Here is a 21256-nt window from a genome sequence, read left to right as displayed (position 1 = left end):
CATGTAGAAGGAATGGTCTGGAAGGATCAATGATGACAACAGAATATGCCCTTTGTAATTGCAGATTTGAGGTATGAGAATTAAACCATTTGATAGATGTAGTATTTTCTGGATGGAGCCACGTTTTTGTAATTGTAAAAAAGATGAAAAGAATGTGAGTGGAAAGGTTGGATGATGAAGCCATTTCAGAAGCCTAAGGAGGGCAGAGACTGGGGATGAGTACGGCTGGATGGGGATCAGAGAGCAGTGAGTATTTTCAGGTAAAGGGGGGTTTGGGTCTTCAGTGAGCTGTAGTTCTGAGTTATAGGGATCGAGGCCTAGGATGTAGGCATTTGCTAGCCATTGACCTGGTAAGTACCACTAGGTGGGTGGAGCTCATTCTCTGATGTGCTGTGACAGTAGGAGGACTCCTCCCCTGGCAGTAGCATCAGCCTACTTATTTTCTGGGAATTTTATGTATGAAGGCAGCAAGAAGCTTTGGGTGAAAAGAGTCAGTGATGTTTGATGATCGAGTCCTGGGTTCTTGACTGAATTAATATTTGGAACCAATTCCTTGGCCTCATCCCAAGATGATGGCACTCCACATTGGAACTTAGCTATTAACTGACCAGAGTGGGGCCCCAAGAGGGGCCCTGAGCAGCCTGGAGTTGGAGTGCTCCATGGTTATAAAGAGCTGAAGTGTTGCTTTCTTAGCTGGCTTGGTGACACCATGCAGAATGGTTATTGTGTCTGTGCATGGTAGGAGGTTTTGTCGTGAGGAGGACTATGAACCCAAATCTGCAAGTAACTTCAACACCTTCCTAGTCTCTTAATATTGGGAAGAGCTTTGGTGTTTTGTGTTCTGAGGTAGGGCAGAAGTAGGCCAAAGAAAGGAGACAGACCAATACTGGAAGGCTCACTCTCTCAGTTCCAGTGATGGACTGAGGAACAGATTCATGTCAGAGGTAGAACCCATCAACCTTTGTATTCGTCTCACTTGTAGAGTTGTGGTATTTTCTTGATTTATTTAATGATTTCAGGAGAGCAACTACCTGATTCTATCAAAGAGATATACTGACATATAAGAAACAGTGAAGGGGAGGAGATTTTTTTTTTTCAGAATGGAAGGAGATCTTTTTTGGGGATGTGACTTGTCAAATCGTTCATCTGCAGTAACTGATGTGGATATTTTAAAACCCCTCCAAAATACTCATAATTTACAGAGGATACCTTTTTTAAAGACTTTTCTCTGGCTATATTTACCTGCTGCATCCTGAAAGTTGAAAGAGGCAGTAATTCATTTAGAGAAACCTCTGATGAGTTTCTGCAGTTATACTTTGTAGGATTAGCTGAATCTCTGTAGCTTTTCTGAAATTCTTAGCATATCGTAGATGCTCAGTAAAACATTTAATGAATTATGTAATAGAGGGGTTGCTTGGTCCTTCAAATTTAGGCCAAAAAGTGGTTACTGTTTATACCTGAAGTGTTTTATGAAGATTTAGATAATTGTAAAGGCCACATTCAGACCACTGTTGCCATCCAGAAGTCAAAGGAAATGATAATAAAATGTTTTCAGATGTTCTCTAAAATATTTTGGTTAGGTATGTTGTCATTCTTCAGTGTCAGAGCCCTGTACAGAAAGATGACCTCGGTAAGATCTGATTTGGATCCATAGTTATGATACCAGACAATTAAGACATGAGCTTGTTCTGTAGTTTTTTATTGATTTGACTCAATTCCTTTTTCTTTATCTTATATACAGTTCTTCCACATAGTGGACACCTAATAAATATTTTCATTTCCTTCATACTTTAAAAACAGGCAAAGTTGTCACTATAGATACAAACTCACTGAGATCTTCTATGAGGCCTGGCTTTGAAGATATAATCAGAAGGTGTATCCAGAGATTTTTTAGCCTTAATGATGGACAGTCATGGTCCCAAAAACGGCACTATCAGGAAGGTAAGAAACTTAAAAAAAAAATTAAGTTGTTACATTTAGTACCTCCCCCCCCCTTTTTTTGTATGTGTACACTATGTTATATGGTTGCCTCTCATAATGTATCTTAAGAATTTTTATATAAAACTTAATGCTACATATTCTTGAAAGAATTGTATTTTCAAATATATTTTCTTTCTCATCTTTGCTAGATGTGTTCCATTGATGCAGTCTACAATGTTAATTTCTCTCATACAGCTTATATCCAAGGACATGCTGAAACCCCTGTGTACCGGTTTTCTTTAGCTGATGGGACTATAGTATCAGCCCAAACAAAGAGCAAACTTTTTCGGAATCCAGTGACTAATGATCGCCATGGCTTTCTTTCTACCCACTTCCTACAGAGGTAGTGCCTTTCTGTTGTGTTTTTCAGTCACCTTATTTTTAAACTTCAAAAATACCAAGCTGTCAAATATTTTGTTAGTGTAAAAACGTTAGTAGAAGAAGTCAGGGGAGAAAAAGTATCCTCTGGTAGTGAGTTTGATTCTCGTGCTTTGGTTTTAGAACTTGAAAGTTTTGGAGTTGAGAGTAGGAATGCACATTTTTAAAGGTTGTTTTTTGTATGTGAGAAGTTTTACAAAGCAGTTTTTGCCTGAACATTTTATTTTCCAGGGTGGAGGGGAGGAAGACCCTATCTGAAGACTAAGGGATAGATTGGATGAACTGTTACATTCTCTTCCAGGATAACTGTTCTATTAAGAAGTATAGACTAGGTGGCATATCTTTTATAAGTGGCAACTTATTTTGTATAGGTGGCAACACTTGTATAAAAAGTGTTCCTACTCTTCTTTCCATCTCCCATTTTTTCCAATGATGTTAATGTATAACACTGAGGTTAGGTTTTTAAATTCAAATTTCAGTTAGTAACACATGCATTTCATAAATAACAAATGACATCCCAGTGAGAGTAGGCAGCATGTACAAAACATTAAAGAGGAAATCCCTGAATCTTCTCTAATCTCTGCTTCATAGAAAATGCTGGTTTTGAAGAGTTTGAAGCTTTGTTGGAACGTCTTAATTCTGTAAAATGCAGTAAATATGTTGTGAATTACGAGACAATTTTTGTAGTAGCCTAGTGGAAGGTAAATTAATTCAATCTCATTAGAAACAGATTGGTGTTTTTGTTGGTATAATTATTGAAGGCATAGTCATAGTATCTGTAAAGATGTAGTTTGATATGTGTTTCCTCCTATATTTCAGCTCTCATCTATAATCTTAACGAGCTTTGCAATTGTTGTGTAAACTTTTGTGAGTTTTTCTGTGTGTGATTTTCAGAGAGCAGAATGGATATAGACCAAATCCCAACCCAGTGGGACAAAATATACGAACTCCGACAGTCGGATGTGCAAGTTCCGTTGGAGGAATGAATATGTCGCCAAATCAAAGCCTACCAATGCAGAACAGGCCCTACTCCTTGGGAGACCCCAATGCAGTGGGACAGATGAGTGGCATTAGATACGGAGGCCCTAATAACATAAGCTCTATGAATCTTGGACCAGGAATGCAATCCTCTCCCTATCAGAACAACAGTTATGGGCTAAATATGAACAGCCCCCCACATGGTAGCCCTGGCCTTGGAACCAATCAGCAGAACATAATGATTTCTCCTCGTAACAGAGGTAGTCCAAAGATGCCTTCACATCAATTTTCTCCTGTTCCAGGTATTTCACTTGGCCTATTTCTTTTTGTCGATTTTTAAGTGTTCTTCCTGTTCATGTTTAAATACTTCAAAGATCTAGAATTTTATCCAGGTTGGCACTCTTGCTACTAATGTAGATAATAACCCCTTTACTCCTTAGTCGATGGCATACAAATATATGTTACTTTAGCTTACATTTCATGGGAACCAGTTTTCAGAGGATGACTCAACACCTATATAAGACACAGTTTAGTATAAATTTTAGACATATGACATGTAGTCTTGTTGCTGAACCCATACACAGAAGATGTCCTAGTGTGTTAGGTCTGGCCATGTCTTGCACTTCCCTGGCTTCAAGCCTTAGAAGGTTTCCTTCTTACCCAGTATTGTCTAATAATCAGATTTGGGGAGACTTTTTAAAAAGGTCAAATATATATATATATAACTAATTTTTTCCATGCTCCATTATTTTTGAGAAATTAAAGTCCTAATAAGATGCATCCTCCCAATGGATCTCCCATATCCATTCAGTTACCATATGTTGTTGTTCCTGTCTCTACAGTATCTTTTGCATCTGGCCCCTTATTTCTCCTCACATATCCACCTAGTTCAGGCCCTCTTGCATACACTATTGCAGTAGCCTCTTAATTTTTCTCCCTACTTTAAGCTTCTCCTCTCTCCACTTGATCGTCCATATAATTGTGAAGGCACTTTTTCTAAAATGTAGGGATGACTATATTACTCCTCTACTCAGTAAACTCCAATGGCTTATTTTTTTTTCTTTCCATATTTTCTTATAAGGATAAAACACAAACTCCTCTTTGGCATTTAAAGCCTTTGACTCCAGACTGACTTTTACCCTGTTTGCTTGTTTTTCCTCATCTATAAAATGAACTGGAGAAGGAAGTGGCAAACCAATTCAGTATCTTTCTCAAGAGTTGGTCACAACTGAAAATGACTGAACACCACCACGAACAAATAGCCCTGTTGAAGTCTTTTTGGCCTTTTTATCCCTTTCTTTCCTTCCCATACTCTATGATCCATCCAAAATGGTTTTCTTTCAATTCCTTACACATTATGCTGCATTCCTGTTTCCTGAATGTTCACTGTCTGGCCCCTAGTCCAGGAATCTGCTTGTTCTTCACCTATACCTCTCAGAATTCCTTGTTTCCTCGAAAATTCCCCTGGAGTAGCACTTTTTACATGAAGCCTTTCCTGTCAGTGCTGTCCTCTCTTCCTGTTACCTCCTGTTTATTTTGTCTACATTTATTTATGTCTGTGCTGTCTCCCTACATAGAATGTAAGCTTCTTGAGGACAAGGAATGTTTCATTTAAGTCTTTGTATCACCAGCACTTAGCAAATATTTAAGAAATGTTTGTTGATTAAGTATCGCCTGACTCTTTTGGCTTTCTTCCTTACATATAGGTATGCATTCTCCAATGGGATCTGCTAGCAACACTGGGGGAAACAGTTTCTCCAGCAGCTCTCTCAGTGCCCTTCAAGCCATCAGTGAGGGTGTGGGGACTTCTCTTTTGTCTACACTTTCTTCACCAGGCCCTAAGTTGGATAATTCTCCAAATATGAACATGAACCAACAAAGTAAAATAGGCAGCCAGGAGTCTAAAAGTCCCGCTGGCTTATATTGTGAACAGAGTCAAGTGGAAAGTTCCTTATGCCAAGCCAATAGCAGGGACCACCCCAGTGATAAAGACAGTAAAGAAACTGGTGTTGAAGGGCCAGAGAATCAGAGGGGACCACCTGAAAGCAAAGGCCATAAAAAATTACTTCAGTTACTAACATGCTCTACAGATGACCGGGGACATTCCACTCTGACAAATTCTCCATTAGATCCAGGGTGTAAAGACACTGCTGCCAATGTCACTAGTCCTTCTGGAGTCTCCTCCTCTACATCAGGAGGAGTTTCTTCCACGTCCAACATGCATGGCTCCTTGTTGCAAGAGAAGCACAGAATTTTGCACAAATTGCTGCAGAATGGGAATTCTCCTGCTGAAGTAGCCAAGATTACAGCCGAAGCTACTGGGAAGGACACGAGCAGTGCGGCTTCTAGTGAAGGAATAGTTAAGCAGGAGCAGCTAAGTCCCAAGAAGAAGGAAAACAATGCTCTTCTTCGATATCTGCTTGATAGGGATGATCCTAATGATTCACTTCCTAAAGACATAAAACCTAAAGTGGAAGGTGTAGATAATAAAATGGGGCAGTGCAGCACCACTTCTATTCCTACTTCAAGTCAAGAAAAAGAGATTAAAGTTAAGACTGAACAAAATGAAGAGGTAACATGTTTAGTAGTTTAAGAACTTCATTAATTTGTTTTCTGTTATTTCCATCCTATATTAAGCATGGATATAAAACTAGGAATTATAACTAACAACAACAAAATGTTAATAGTAATAATGATGATGATAAAATTTACATGTAAGCTTTACAATTTGCAAAAAGTTTTAGAAGGATGATCTCATTTGAGTTAAACAATAGCTCTACGATGTAGATAATATCTTCTCCATTTTATAGATGAAGAAACTGAGGCTCAGGTTGTGACCTGCTTACACAGTAAGTGTGAGAAGCCTATTTGAACCCAGACTTTCTTGTCTCCAAGTTCAGCACTTTATTATTTCATGATCTCTCAATTATAACTTAATGAAGAAATTTAAAATTCAGTGATACAATTAAACAAATGCTCATCTAATAGCTGTATGACTAAAGAAGGACATCTCACTTTCCCTCTGTCTGTGAATGTCTATTTACTCATTTGTAAAACGAGTGGCCAAGATTATATTTGTAAGATCCCTTACAACTCTAACAGGCTATGATTTTATCTTATTTAATTTTGTGGGATCAGAATTATACTTAAATTGAGTTGTGTTATTTGAAAGACAGGAAAATAATGCATGATGTCCTTAGTTTGTTGATATGCATGGTTTGAAAGTAGAAGTGGAAAATTTCATATCAGATGCTTCTTTTCCAAATGAAAATTCTAGGTAACTAAGAGCATATTAAAAGGGTAGTGAAACACAAAAATCAAGATATATTTATTGCCATTTAGAAACCAAATTAAGTGTGTAATAGTTTTTGATGATTACTTATGGCATACTTTGAATAATGTGTACTTATTCTATATCTGGTGATGGCAATGATGTGCAGCATCACTGTGGAATCTTTTATGTCAAGTATAAGTCCTAACACCAGGGCCAAATATGTTTCAGATGTGAGCATACCTTTGGTGCTGTGATTGTCCCAGAAGGGGAAATCGATCACACTTTGAAGGGAAAAATTTTCTTTTGGTTTACACTGGACATTAAATTGGATAACCCTTCTCTAGGAAAGTTAAGAAAATATTAGCTACTTAATGTTAACCGTAACAAATGAACTTAGCTTGAGTTTAAAATATGTAAATATCTTCATGTTTGTGATGAGGAATAGGCCTCATTTAGATAAAGGAGTTTTCAGGAATATGCCAGTAATTAGTTTACTTCTTATAAGTGCCACACACTTACCCGTACCATTTTTTCAGACATTTGTTCCATTTTATTCTTCTTCATCATTCAGTTTGTTTCTTACTGTACACACACCTATTTTGGGGTACATATATACAGACATACATTTAACCTGTTTGTAAAAAATTGATCTTTAGGTGAGTGGAGACTTGGATAATTTAGATGCTATTCTTGGTGACCTGACAAGTTCCGAGTTTTATAACAATGCCATGTCCACAAATGGTAATAATCTGGCAAGTAAGCAACAGTTATTTCAAGGAAATACCCCTCTAGGTAAGTCTTAATTTTTTTAAAACAAAACTTTGGTCTTCTAAATCTTAACATTGTGAAATTATGACTAGAAATATATAGACAGATTACATCTGCTATATTTATGGGATGCTGTCTAGAACCAAGAGGTGAACTCATACCTTCAGGTATTCAGACATTTATTAAAGACCTGTGTGTCATCTGCTTTATGCACAGGAAAATGAAACAATAAAGAGAACTCAGACCGTGCCCATAAGGGTCTTCTGTTAGAGTGCATTTTAAGACAAAGCAGCCCTACAGAAATTGGATGTAAATGCTTCTATTTTGCCATTTAAGCTTTTAGCTTTTTAATTTTTCTAGTGACCAGTTCTCTCCAATTATGTACCTTTTAAAATTCTTTTGATCCATACTTCTGTTGAAAACTAGGTTTTCTCCTGTGTGATAGTGCAAAGAGCATAATGCACTACTACAAAATAGATATCCAGCATGAGAAATTTGGAATCTACTTATCTTTAGATCCTAAAAAGTATTAAGCTTTTCTTTTTTGCCTACAATTGTATTGTTAAATATGATTCTATTTCACTTAAAGCTTGTGTATGCCCTTTCTTTCTTTTTTTTTTGCGGGGCAATGGGGGTTAAGTGACTTGCCCAGGGTCACACAGCTAGTAAGTGTCAAGTGTCTGAGGCCGGATTTGAACTCAGGTACTCCTGAATCCAGAGCCGGTGCTTTATCCACTGCACCACCTAGCCGCCCCCGTGTATGCCCTTTCTATCTGTCCGTTGTCCATGGGAAGTTTATAAAATGTTTTCCTTCCATCTCATCCCTAATTTTCACTTATCTGTAATCTTTTTTGATATGAAAAATATGTATTTAATGGCACTTTATTAACACTAGAATGGAGCTTCTTAAAAAGGTACCTTATTAGTAATTTTTTTCAGTTCTAACACAACCAGTTATACCACTCTTCCCTCCTGGATGTGTATGCAGTTAAAGTTAGTGATCATTTGAATGTACACTCTTTCTAGGTAGGGGCTATTTCATTATTTTTAATTGTTTCAGTTGCATGTAGTACAATGTCTGATATGTAGTAGGCACTTAATAAATGCTTGTTAATTGACTTGATACAATGAAGGAAAAAAACACACATTTGATTTTATATAAATGTCATGTTACAAAATTTGGAAACAAAAATTCATTAATAGGTTTGTGTTTTGTTTTTTTTTTGTTTTTTGTTTTTTGTTTTTAGTGAGGCAGTTGGGGTTAAGTGACTTGCCCAGGGTCACACAGCTAGTAAGTGTTAAGTGTCTGAGGCTGGATTTGAACTCAGGTACTCCTGACTCCAGGGCTGGCGCTCTATCCACTGCGCCACCTAACCGTCCCCATTAATAGGTTTTTAAAAAGTTAGATATTCCTTCCTACCATGCAGATAGAATCTGCACTTGAATTTACAGCAATCTCTGTATCTTCTTCTGACCGAACACCCCCATCATGATTGAGAATAAGATGTTACAGAATGCATTTCACTGTTATAAATTTAGAGTCTGTAAGCGAATAGGGCAGCTAGGTGGCACAGTGGATAGAGTACCACTTCTGGAGTCAGGAAAACCTGAGTTGAAATGTGACCTCAGATGCTTACTAGCTGTGTGACTCTGGGCAAGTCACTTAATCCTATTTGCTTTAGTTTCCTCATCTGTGAAATGAGCTGAAGTAGGAAATAGTAAACCACTTCAGTATCTTTTCTAAAAGAATAACCCAACTGGGGTCATAAGGAATTGGACAAAACTGAGAACCACTGAACAACAAAATGAGTGCATAATAATGGCTTGCTGGAGAAATTAGTGGTAGAGAATTTTACTTATGTCTTTTGACTATTTCAGTTGTTTCTGGGACCCATTTATTAAAATCATACTTTTAATGTCAATTTCTGATGATCTACAATATATTTCTTGATGTTGAGCTAGAAGTTCATAAATTACAGTCAGTTTTCAAGTCAAGTCAAATTAAACTAACATTTAAAAAAAACACCCATTATGTATGTGCCCAGTACTGTGCTAAGTATGTTAGATAGAAAGAAGCATAAAAATAAGTCTCTGCTCTAAAAGAGCTCACAGTCTTAAGGGGAGACATGCAAAAGACTGTATGAACAAAATAAATACAGGAAAAATTGGGAGTACTATTGGAGGGAAGCCGCTAAGATTATGGAGCCTTCTTACATAAGGTGGGCCTTTAGCTGAGATTTCAAAGAAGCTTGGTAAGGGGAAAGAGAGAGAGAGTTCCAGGTGTGTGGGAAGCCTGGGAAAATGCTGAGTCATATTAGAGGAATAACCAGGAAGGAAGCCAGTGTCACTGGATTGTGTAGCATGTGGAGGAGAGTGAGATATAAGAGGACTGGAAATATAGGAAAGGACTAGGTCAAAAGGCTAAGGCTAGGCTTCAGAAGCCAAAAAGAGGATTTTATATTCGATCCTCCATGTAATAGGGAGAGCCACTGAAGTTGATTGAATTGGGGAGGGGGGTGATATGGTCAGACCTACATTTTGACAATTGAATGGAGTCATGGATTGTAGTGGAGGGAAACTCTTGGCAGGGAGAACCACCAGCAGGCTATTACAGCAATAGTCCAAGGATAAGGCAGTCAGGCCTGCACCAGTGTTGGAGGCAGTGTCAGAGGAGAGAAAAAGGGAGTTGAATGAGAAATGTGACAGTACTTGTGAGCTGATTCCTGTGAATGGGTGTCTATGCAGTTTTAAAATAGTGCATTTGGAGAAATTGATTTCAGATCCAATATAGCCTTGCCTAGTGATTAGAATTTGTTCTATCTACTGCTGCAGCTCGAATTTGACTGATTTTTTTTTTTAAGTTGAAAATGACCTGGTTTACAATAAACTCTCCTGAAAAATTGACTGTTTTTAGTACAGGTTTCAAGCAGCTATGTATGATTTTAAAAGTAGGTGATAGGGACAGCTAGGTGGCGAAGTGGATCGGCCCTGGAGTCAGGAGTACCTGAGTTCAAATCTAGCCTCAGACACTTAACACTTACTAGCTGTGTGACCCTGGGCAAGTCACTTAACCCCAATTGCCTCATCAAAAGACAAAAAAGAAGAAAAAGTAGGTGATAATGGAAGTCTATAGCAGTTTAAGTTTAAAGAAATGTGACATGATAACAACCCTCACTGTCTTGCATAGCCCATAAATTGGTTTGTGTAGGTAATTTAAACATTTGAACTATGCTAAAATCAATGCATAGTATATTCCCAAGGATAGGGCTGCTAGGCGGCACCCTGAAGTTGGGAGGACTTGAGTTCAAATTTCACCTCAGACACTTACTAGCTGTGTAACCCTGGGCAAGTCACTTAACCCAATTACCTTAAACATCCAGGGCTATCTCCAGTCACACTGAGCTATATCTATATCTATATCTATATCCATATCTCTCTATATCTTACCACTGGACCCAGATGGCTCTGGAAGAGAGAGTAAGACTGCTGACCTTGCATAGTCCTTCCTCACTTAAATCCAATCAGTGCAAGTCATGAAATCACCCTGATGTCATGGTCCTCCTCAAGAATGAAGAACAAACAACAACTTTGAAGGAGAAATCCTATTTGGACACATAAAATCTAGAATATTGGGTTGAAAATAAATAAAATTAAACCAGAATTTTAAAAAAGAAACTAGAAATTTTAAAAGTCACATTGTTTTTTCATATTCTCATTTTCAGGTAAATCTGTCATAAATGTCTGGTGTCTTCATAGCTTCAGTTTTGAAATGTATAAATCTATTTGGTTGTTATACCCTCTTTTGTTTTTGTGTTCCCCTTTGTTACTTATATTAATGACTTTGTCTTTAATGATGATTATTAAGAATGATATTGTATGCATTTTAGAGAACTTTATTCTTTGCTTAAAATGAGCACTTAGAATAATTAAATTAAAATAAAATATTTAATGAACAATTTTATACTTCAGCCCCGTCATAAAAAAAAAAGATCTCTATCTTGATTCATGAGCCACTTAGTATAACTACATATAGAGGGGAAAAAATGTCTGTGGATTTGAGGAATGTTGACTCACAACAAGGAGCAAATGAGAAGGCTCTTATATAAAACATCACCTTATAAGGCAGTACTCATCCCTGCTCCACTATTGAAATTCTTCATCAGCAATGGCTAAAATGCTGGTTTACTGGGGGAGGGGGGGGCGGGCAATGAGGGTTAAGTGACTTGCTCAGGGTCACACAGCTAGTAAGTGTCAAGTGTCTGAGGCTGGAGTTGAACTCAGATCCTCCCGACTCCAGGGTTGGTGCTCTATCCACTGTGCCACCTAGCTGCCCCCTGGTTTACTTTTGATATGGATTTTGTTTCCTTCTAGTGTTTATTATGTAAAGGAAAAAGGAAAAACCTGTGTATTTTAGTATTTGAGGGGCAGGGTATAGGTATTGGCAGAGAGATAGGAGGAGTCTTTCGTTTCTACATATTTTTGAGGTAGATACAATGTTATTTATAAAACACATTTTTGGTTCCTTTTTAGGTTTAAGAAGCCCACAGTCTTTGCCATCTGCTCGTCCTCCTTTTAATCGAGCTGTATCCTTGGATAGCCCTATTCCTGTTGGTTCAAGCCCTCCAGTGAGAAATGTTAATGCATTTCCCATGTTACCAAAGCAGCCTGTGGTAAGCGGAAATACAAGGATGATGGATACGCAGGAGAATTTTGGCTCTAACATGGGTATGTTGCTTACTCAGGAGTTATTGTAATGCATTTTGGAAAACAACCTTTTGAGGGCATATATGAAACGTTCCTATGAGACAATAGTTTTTTTTTCTTCTCCTCTCCACTCCTCCCCTCCATACTTTCCCTGTGGGGGAGGAGTGTCTCCTCCTCCCCCTCCCCATTTAATCATGTTTTGTAAAATAGATTATAAGAGCACTGATGTAGAATGAGAAGGGACTTTAGAGAACATGGAGCCTACTTCTCTCATTTTGCAGATAAGCAAACTGAGGCTGATAGAGGTCAAATCATTTGTTCAGTGTCACACAGCTAAGTGTGATAAGTGATAAGTCTGAGGCAAGATTGGAACATTTCTGTCTCCAACTCTACCAGTCATCATTGTTCCATGTTGGCATAGAGTTAAGTTTTTATTTTAAATAAAAATTATTATGACATTGAATCCATCCAAGTTACAGTTTATCTTCGTCAAGGTTTTACTTGATGTGTTCAGACTGTTTTAGTTCAAAAATTTTTATTAATAACTTTCCTAATTTTTAATTAGTGGACTGGAATAATAGCCAACAGAATATATTTATACATTATTTGCAATATTAATGGTGATTGGATGATTCTAAAATTGTTTACTTGGCTATGGCCCTCAGAAGTGGTAAGGCAGAATACCATTTATGGTAGTATTGGAAGCTTACTGTTCAAGGATTCTCTTTGGGCCATTATTTCATGCAATTGAGGTTATGTAAAAATATTGCAGTATTGCAAAACGGTGAAGAACTAATCCTTGCTTTTTCCACCTAGGTGCTCCAAATAGAAATATGACTATGAACCATCATCCTTCAGGAGAGTGGGGTTTGCCAAATTCTAAAGTTAGCAGGATGGAACAAAACACAGGTTCATTGGTGAGGCCAGGAACTGACTACAGTAATTCCTTACCAAGACCTGCAATGGGTGGTACTTTACCTGGCCTTCCTGTTAGGTCCAATAGTATGCCTGGTACAAGGCCAATGCTGCAGCAACAGATGATTCATATGAGTAAGTTTTCTTCACCACCACCCCCCCACACACACACACAAAAAGTAAAATACATATTTGAAATTGCTACCTAACAATTTTCAGGGATTCTTTTGTATATTTCTGAATATATTCTGATTTTTATTTCCCAGGGCCTGGTGAGATTCCTATGGGTATGGGAGTAAACGCTTATGGTCAGACAGGACCCTCTAATCAACCTGGATCTTGGCCTGATAATATGTTGTCCATGGATCAGGGCCCTCGTGGGACGCAAAATAGGTAGGGATTCAAATAGGTGATGTCACTGTGTTTATATTTTTAGGAAAGAGTAGTAAACTAATTTGTAAGGAAGTAGTTGTAATTACATTATATGTACAAATAAGTAACCACAACTATATGTACATTAGACCCTCAGTATCCCCACCCATTAAAAGCATAGTAGCATCACTTGAAGTAAAAATATAAAAGCAAATTAGAAACTTGGAGGATCCATTTGCAGCACTAAGAAGCAATGTTCATTCACAGTGAAGGGAGGAGAGAAGAATTTTATTTTAAAGTCATAACATTCTGGCATCACTTAATAAAGGGCAAATAGCTATATATTATAAATGTTCCTTAAGGGTGTCACGACGATGATGATGATGATGGTGGTGGTGGTGGTGATGATGATTTGTGAGACAGTGAGGGTTAAGTGACTTGCCCAGGGTCACACAGTTAGTGTCAAGTGTCCGAGGCCATATTTGAACTCAGGTCCTCCTGAATCTAGGGCCAGTGCTTTATTTACTGCACCTCCTAGCTGCCCTGAGGGTGTCACTATAATTGATGCATAATAGTTGACTATGTTTCAGAAGACAAAGAAGTATGATAGATTTCTGTCTATAAAATTATCTGGGAAACATTTATTTGAAGTAGCTTATTTTTTGATGCTAGGTGAGAGATTACTCTGGTTTCTTTAAACAAATCTTGTACTTGAAAACAACTTTTTGGATGTTGTTGAATGTGGTATTATTGTCCCCTCTTCTTAGTTCCAGAATGATTGTGGATTGAAGTCAAGATCATATTTTTATTTATTACAGTGTTGAACTCCCTCTACTGATGCAATTTGGCATATTTTCTGTAACGTATGGTCTCAATTGCTTAGGGCTTTAAGAGGTTATGCAATTGGCCCAGGGTCAGATAGCCAGTATGTGTTGAAGTTAGTCTTTTTATTTTATTTTATTATTTTTATTATTTTTTTTTAGTGAGGCAATTGGGGTTAAGTGACTTGCTGAGGGCCACACAGCTAGTAAGTGTTGTGTCTGAGGCCGGATTTGAACTCAGGTACTCCTGACTCCAGGGCCGGTACTCTATCCACTGCGCCACCTAGCTGCCCCTATTTTATTTTATTTTTTTTAATGTAATACACATTTTTATTTGTAGTTTTGGGTTCCAATTTTTATCCCTCCTTTCCTTCCTCCCCTTTCCTCCTCCCTGAGGTGGTAAGCAATCAGATGTGGGTTATACATGTACGGTTATGTAAAACATTGCTATATTTGTCATTTTGTACAAGAAAACGTGATTAAAAGAAAACAAAAAAGAAAGAAAGTGAAAAACAGCATGCTTCAGTCTGTTCCATCAATATCAGTTCTTTCTTTGGAGGTGGAGTATGTTTCATCATTTGTCCTTTGGGATTGTTTTAGATCATTATATTGTTGAGAATAGTCAAGTCATTTACAATTCTTCATCAAACAATATTGCTGTCTGTGTATAATTTTCTCTTAGTTTTGCTCACTTCCCAATACATCATTTCTTTCATACATGTCTTTCCAGGGCTTTATGAAGTCATCCTGCTTGTCATTTCTTATAGCACCATATTCCATCACCATCATACACCACAGCTTATTTAGCCATTCCCCAAATGAAAGGCATTCCTTTGATTTCCAATTCTTAGCTGGTCTTGAACTAAATCTTCTTGGGTTTGAGGTCAGTTCTATTGACTATTCCATATTGAAAACTCCAGAGTGTTGCTGGATTAGATATATGGGAGCTGGGCAGCTACATTGAAGTGGCCATTTTCCCTGGAAGTTCTGGGCAGTCTTTAATCGCTTAAAAAAAAAGTATATACACACACAGATACATAGATGGATACGCAGACATACGTACACATCCACATCCACATCCATACATATGTATGTATGGACACAGAAGCACACATACAGACACACACACAGATTCCAAATTGCTTTCTAAAAATGGTTGAACTAATTGATGTGCTGCCAACAATATATTCCCTCACTGCTTCTTACCTGGACTACAGTAATCCTCTTAATTTGTTTCTTTGTTTCTATTTAATTCATCCAGCCCTAATCAGTCCATCTTCCATCTGGCTATCAAAATAATCTTCCAGAGGCACAGCAGGTCTGGCTATGTCACTCAGCAACCTTCAGGGGCTTTCTTTGCCTCTATGATAAACTCCTTTGACTGGCTTTTAAGGCCTTCCACAATCTGGTTCCCACCTACCTTTTCAACCTTAGTTCCTACTACTCCCCTTCATAAACTTTATATTCCAGCCAAACTGGCCCACAAGCTATTCTCTAAATTGAAATCTATCTCTTTTATCTGTGCCAGGTATATGTAAGCACTGCCTCTCAAAAGGCAGTAAGTTCTTGCTTACTCAGTCACATGTCATTCAGTCCACATGCCATTTTCTCCATGAAACTGTCTCAGATCTCCCCTTCCTCTTGCTACCACTTCCATAATTTTCCTCGTACTGTATTTCTGTAACTCTTGTATGCTACTAATAGATTGTTAGGGCAAGAACACTTTGGGTTTTGTCTTTTTGCCCCAGGGATCTGCCACAGTAATTAGAGTGTACTTGGCATATCTATTGAATCAAATTGAGCAGAATAGCAAAGCAATTTTCATATGTGTATATGATCATTGTAGTGACCATGTCTTAGAATGATGAGGTCAGAAACACTTGGAGTGGTTTAGTAGCAAGGAGTTCCATTTTACAGGAAAGGGTTGGGTGTCTTGACCTAGGTTGAGAGGCTAGGAGATGTCAGAGTTAGTACTAGAACTGAGGTCTATTCATGTATGACAGTGCTGTTTAGAACAGGACTTCTTAAACCTTCTCCACTTGGCACCCCTTTTCACCTGAGACATTTTTATTTGACCCTGGGTAAATACGTATACAAATCAAACACTTGCTGCCAAATTTTTTGTGCCTTCCCTCCCCCTATATTCAGTTGCATGACCCCCGTATGGGTTCACGATCCACAATTTAAGAAGTTTTGGTTTAGATGGTTAACTAATACTTTTGTGAATTATACTTTTATTTTGAAGTGTCTGAAGTATGATGCCAAATGTTCTAATTTTGTCTTTTTTTAGAGCCCTTGTTAGGAATTCCCTAGATGATCTTTTGTGTCCTCCTTCGAACGTAGAAGGTCAGAGTGATGAAAGAGCTCTTTTGGATCAGTTACATACTCTGTTGAGTAACACAGATGTCACAGGACTTGAGGAAATTGATAAAGCTTTAGGAATACCTGATCTTGTAAATCAAGTAAGTAATATTAACCTGACTAATGGATATACATCTATTTTCTTATATTTTGGAAATGAAAAAATAATTTGTAAAACTCAAATACTACACTTAGAATCCTAATAGGTAGCAAAAGAAATACGTATAATTTAATGATGATGTCTCAATAAAATTAGGATCAAAGAATGTTTGACTTGTTTGGGACTTGAGAGGATAATCTCATTTTGCAAGTGACAAAACCCAAGGTCATATTTTTTTATTCTATATTCACTTGAGTTTACTATAGTCACTAATGTTCATAATCTTATCAGTATGACTAACTCCCTGACATTGCTGCATGATTCAAATTACATGAAAATCCTCAACCACTGTTGTCTGTATATGCATTAATTTGCTGTCAAGGAGCTTTTGATCCTAAACATGTAATGATCTAGTGTAGCTGCTTTAGGTAGAATGCAAGGTATTTTTTTTATTCACTTCAACACAATGAAACTAACAAGGTAAATCTGCCATGACTGTCCCTTTGCATCTCCCCCACTAGTTTTTATAGTTTTCCTTGAAGCAGTTATACAAAACTCCAGATTTACAAAACAGAAAAATAATTTATGGCTATTTTGTGTTATGGATGGATTCTCAACTTTGCAAAAGAAGCCGTTTAATCATTCTTTAATCTTTTACTTTTAACATTACATTTATTTGCTGATATACAGTCTCCAGCTCCATTAAATTCTCTCACATCATAAACAAAAAGTTTAATGAATAATTAGCAGGGTAATATTCCTTTCATCTTGTACCACACCTCTCTACTGAGACCAAGGAAATATGGTTCATCTCTGTTGTGCATGACCTAAGTTGCTCACTGCAATTAATCAGAATTTGGATCACCGCATTCAGTTTTAGTATTATAGTCATTAGGTATATTGTTCTTTAGGTTCTGTTGACCATCTTTTGCATCCATTCCTAAAAATCGAATCAGGTTGCTCTGAATTCCTTATTTTTTTCCATTTTTTATAACACAACAGTATTCCAATACATTTGTTTATTATAGTTTGTTCAGCCATTACCCATTCAGTGAGTACTCACCTTGTTTGCTGTTCTTTTACTACCACAAAAATTGTTGCCATGAATATTTTGATATGTATTCCATATATACTGATATATATGGGACCTTTCTCTCTTTGACCTCCTTGGGCTCTATGTCCATTAGTGGGATCAAAGGTTATTTTGTTTCTTCTAAATAGTTAAAACTTTACAACTTTCTCAGCAGCAACAGCTACTGAAGGTCAGTCAGAAAAAGTTCTAGTCACCAAATTCTTGGCACTGTCAAATGGTTCAACATCTGAAATTTAAATGATTTTATCAGTGGAAATGACATTACCATCTACTTTGCCATTGTCCTCTAAGTACTATGGGACCTTTCCATTTGACTTCCAGCTGAAACCTCTTCTGTGTGTACTCTTCCACATTAGAATGTGAGGTCTATGAGAGACTCTTTATGCTTTGTAATTTGTAACACTAGTGCTTAGCACAGTGCAGTGTTCAGGGTGTTCAAGGAAGACTAGCACCTCTGGTGTGAAGGCTTACTAAGGCCTTTTCAGGGCTGCTCATCCACCTTTGGTGTCCAGTTGTCACCCAGCTCTCACTTTTTGGCTCCAAGAAGCTGTTACACGAGCAGTGGCTCACACCCTCGTAAAACCATCTCGGCAGATGGCTAAAACAGGTTGAGGAGAACCAACAGACCTCAAACCTGTCAATGAATTAGGGGCATGTCTACCCCAAGCATGTGAAGACTTTCCCTGGCAGAGTGGGTGGATGAGAATAATTTGTTCCAACAGCCATAAAGGAGGCTGAAGGGGAGCGGTGTGCTGCTCTGGAGCATTTAGAGCTTGGTCAGACACTGAAGATGCTGAGGTCATCTACTGCATCCCAGGGCATCTCCAGTCATCTTGACTTTTGTCTTGCCTCTGGACACTGATGACTCTGGAAGAAAGAGTGAGGCAGTTGACTTTGTGCAGCTCAGCCTCACTGAAATCCAATTCACACACAAGTCAAGACATCACCCATGATGTTATTGGTCCTCTTCAGATATAAAGGACAAACAATAGCTTAGCATAGTGCTTTGCTCATAGCCAGTTCTTAATAAGTGTTTTCTCATTCATTTATTTAAAATATGGTTTGGTTTTTATATACATCTTCCCAGGGGATGAGACCATCATCTTCATCATTTCTTATAGCACAGTAATATTCCGTCCCATTCATAGACCAATACTTGTTCAGCCATTCCTCAATTGATGGGCACCATTTCAATTTCCAATTCTTTGCCACCACAGAAACAACTGCTATAAATATTTTTGTGAATATGGGTCCTTTACTCTGTCTTTACTCAGTTTATTTTAATGGCAAATGTTTTTTTTAATTCTTTGGATTAGCTGACAATAAGAATTTCTAGTCTTAGAGGTACTTTTCTTCCCAATTAGTTATTTATCTCTTGGTTGAGGCATTAGTTAACTACTATTCACTTCACTAATGAGTTTTTTAGATCAGTGTTCACAGGACTGCTATAAAAACTTAAAGTAGGGCTTGCTTTAAAAGCTATTATTTCAGACTGTGCTGGCAAGTATTTTGTTTTTGGAATTTCATGGTGGCATTGTAAAATTTATACTTAATCTCTTTAAGATGTATGGTGTATGTTGCCCATGATAACTGATATTTTAAATGATATATTGGTATTCATTTATTTGCTGTTAAAGGGACATGCTTTGGAAGCTAAACAGGAGTCTTTCCAAAGTCAAGAATCTGCAGTAATGATTGACCAAAAGACTGCTCTATACGGACAATCCTATCAAGCCCAGTCTGCTGTAATACAAGGAGGTTTTAGTAATCTTCAGGGACAACAGCAGTCATTTAATTCAATGATGAATCAAATGAGCCAGCAGGGTAACTTTCCACTACAGGGAATGCATCCCAGAGCTAACATGATGAGACCCCGGACAAATACACCAAAACAGCTTAGAATGCAACTGCAACAGAGACTCCAGGGCCAGCAGGTAAGTGCATGTGTTTATGGTAGTTGAAATCTCAGAGGTGGGGGGTGGATGAGAAGAGAGAGAGAGATCAGTTTTTTGATTCTTTCATAAATCTGAATGGGATATAAGGAAATAGAGATTTATTCAGTGCTAACTATGTTCCAGGAACTGTTTACATCCCTTGCCCTTAAGGAGTATTCACTTTCTATTGGGTGAGGACAGCACAGAAGGGGGGCTGCATGGTCAGGAGGCCGTGGAGACCAATGGAAACCAATGCAAACTGTTGTGAATGGTTGTAGAAGGCTGGGCCTGCTAAGATATGAGGGATCTGAGGGTGGAACCCAGGTTACCAGTGGGCAGAATGCAGAGGTGATGGTCTGAGTGGACGATTATTCAGAGTTCCTTATTTTTTAAGCATTTTGTAGTATTTAAATTTGTGAAATAAATATTAGAAGGGGCAGCTAGGTGGCGCAGTGGATAAAGTACTGGCCCTGGAGTCAGGAGTACCTGAGTTCAAATCTGTCCTCAGACACTTAACACTTACTAGCTGTGTGACCTTGGGCAAGTCACTTAACCCCAATTGCCTCACTAAAAAAAAAAAGAAAAGAAATAAATAGTAGAAGAATGATTCCTGTTTTACAGATGAGAACTAAAGCTGAGACTTAAATGGACTCTGAGCTCCAAGTCCAGTGTGTTCTTTTATATCAGATAATGATATCTCCCCATTTTATAAATTCACTATCTAATAACATCTTAGTTTAATTTTGATACTGCAGAATTAAACATGTAATTACTTTAGCCCCATCATTTCCTAGTTCATAAACTTTGTAGTAGTACAGTGAGAACATGAAGTTTTGGGGGTCCTGGGTGCATGTTTTGTGTCTGTTGCTTTCTACCTAAGAGCCAAGTTGCTTGACCTCTGGTTCACTCAGTTTTCTCTGCAAAGTGAGAGGATTGGATTATCTATTCATTAAGGTTCCTTCCTACTCCAAAACTGACCCTGATATATATGATTAAATGTCTCATCACTGAGGAAGACACAAACCCAGTTGTAATGAACTTTAAGTTTAATCATGTGTCTATTTAAGTCTATTTATGTGTTTATGTAAGTCGGTTAATTACTTACAGCCTAGGATTTAGAACTAGAAGGCTTATTAGAAATCCATCCTTTTCAAAAAGAAAGAAAGAAATCTATCATTTTCTAGATGAGTGGTTTTGGGCCCAGAGAGTTGATATTTGGGACAGAGTTGATATTGGAACTTGGAATTTTGAACACTGAGTCCTGTGCTTTTTTCACTACAATATTCTTCTTCTTCTTTTTTTTGATGATCATCTGGTCCAGTTACTTGCTGCTGTGTTCTATTGGGCTCTAGGTTATTTTATCATTTAATGACTATGTTTTATTGTAGACTTTAGACTTAGATTTCTTATGGAGTTCAATAGTAGGTTCATTGTCCTTTCTAACCCAGCTCTTGTGTTCATATTTTTGGGGGCTCCAGTGTACACATTGGTTGCCAGTCTGACACCTGACTCAACAGCTCATCAACCACCTCAGCTCCTAAAACTATAGCTTCACTCTTGTTAAAGGGCTAAAATTCT

The 21256-nt window shown here is 37.7% G+C and overlaps 1 protein-coding gene across 5 annotated transcripts in view; it reads left to right on the top strand.

The window, feature by feature from the left end:
* The window catches only part of NCOA3 (nuclear receptor coactivator 3), a 206826-nt gene that overhangs the window by 171407 nt on the left and 14163 nt on the right, over positions 1-21256 (top strand). For all 5 annotated transcript variants that reach the window (XM_043989116.1, XM_043989114.1, XM_043989113.1 and 2 more), the window contains 10 exons: positions 1801-1941; positions 2176-2323; positions 3253-3638; positions 5043-5908; positions 7267-7402; positions 11909-12103; positions 12899-13132; positions 13264-13390; positions 16481-16652; positions 19382-19678. In XM_043989116.1, coding sequence (XP_043845051.1) covers positions 1801-1941; positions 2176-2323; positions 3253-3638; positions 5043-5908; positions 7267-7402; positions 11909-12103; positions 12899-13132; positions 13264-13390; positions 16481-16652; positions 19382-19678 — 2702 coding nt within the window. The remainder of the gene's footprint in view (positions 1-1800; positions 1942-2175; positions 2324-3252; positions 3639-5042; positions 5909-7266; positions 7403-11908; positions 12104-12898; positions 13133-13263; positions 13391-16480; positions 16653-19381; positions 19679-21256) is intronic.

Source organism: Dromiciops gliroides, chromosome 2 (genome assembly GCF_019393635.1).
Source record: "Dromiciops gliroides isolate mDroGli1 chromosome 2, mDroGli1.pri, whole genome shotgun sequence".
NCBI classification, from domain to species: domain Eukaryota; kingdom Metazoa; phylum Chordata; class Mammalia; order Microbiotheria; family Microbiotheriidae; genus Dromiciops; species Dromiciops gliroides.
The sequence above is the reverse complement of the archived record's forward strand: the minus strand, read 5'-3'. Positions and strand labels throughout refer to the sequence as shown.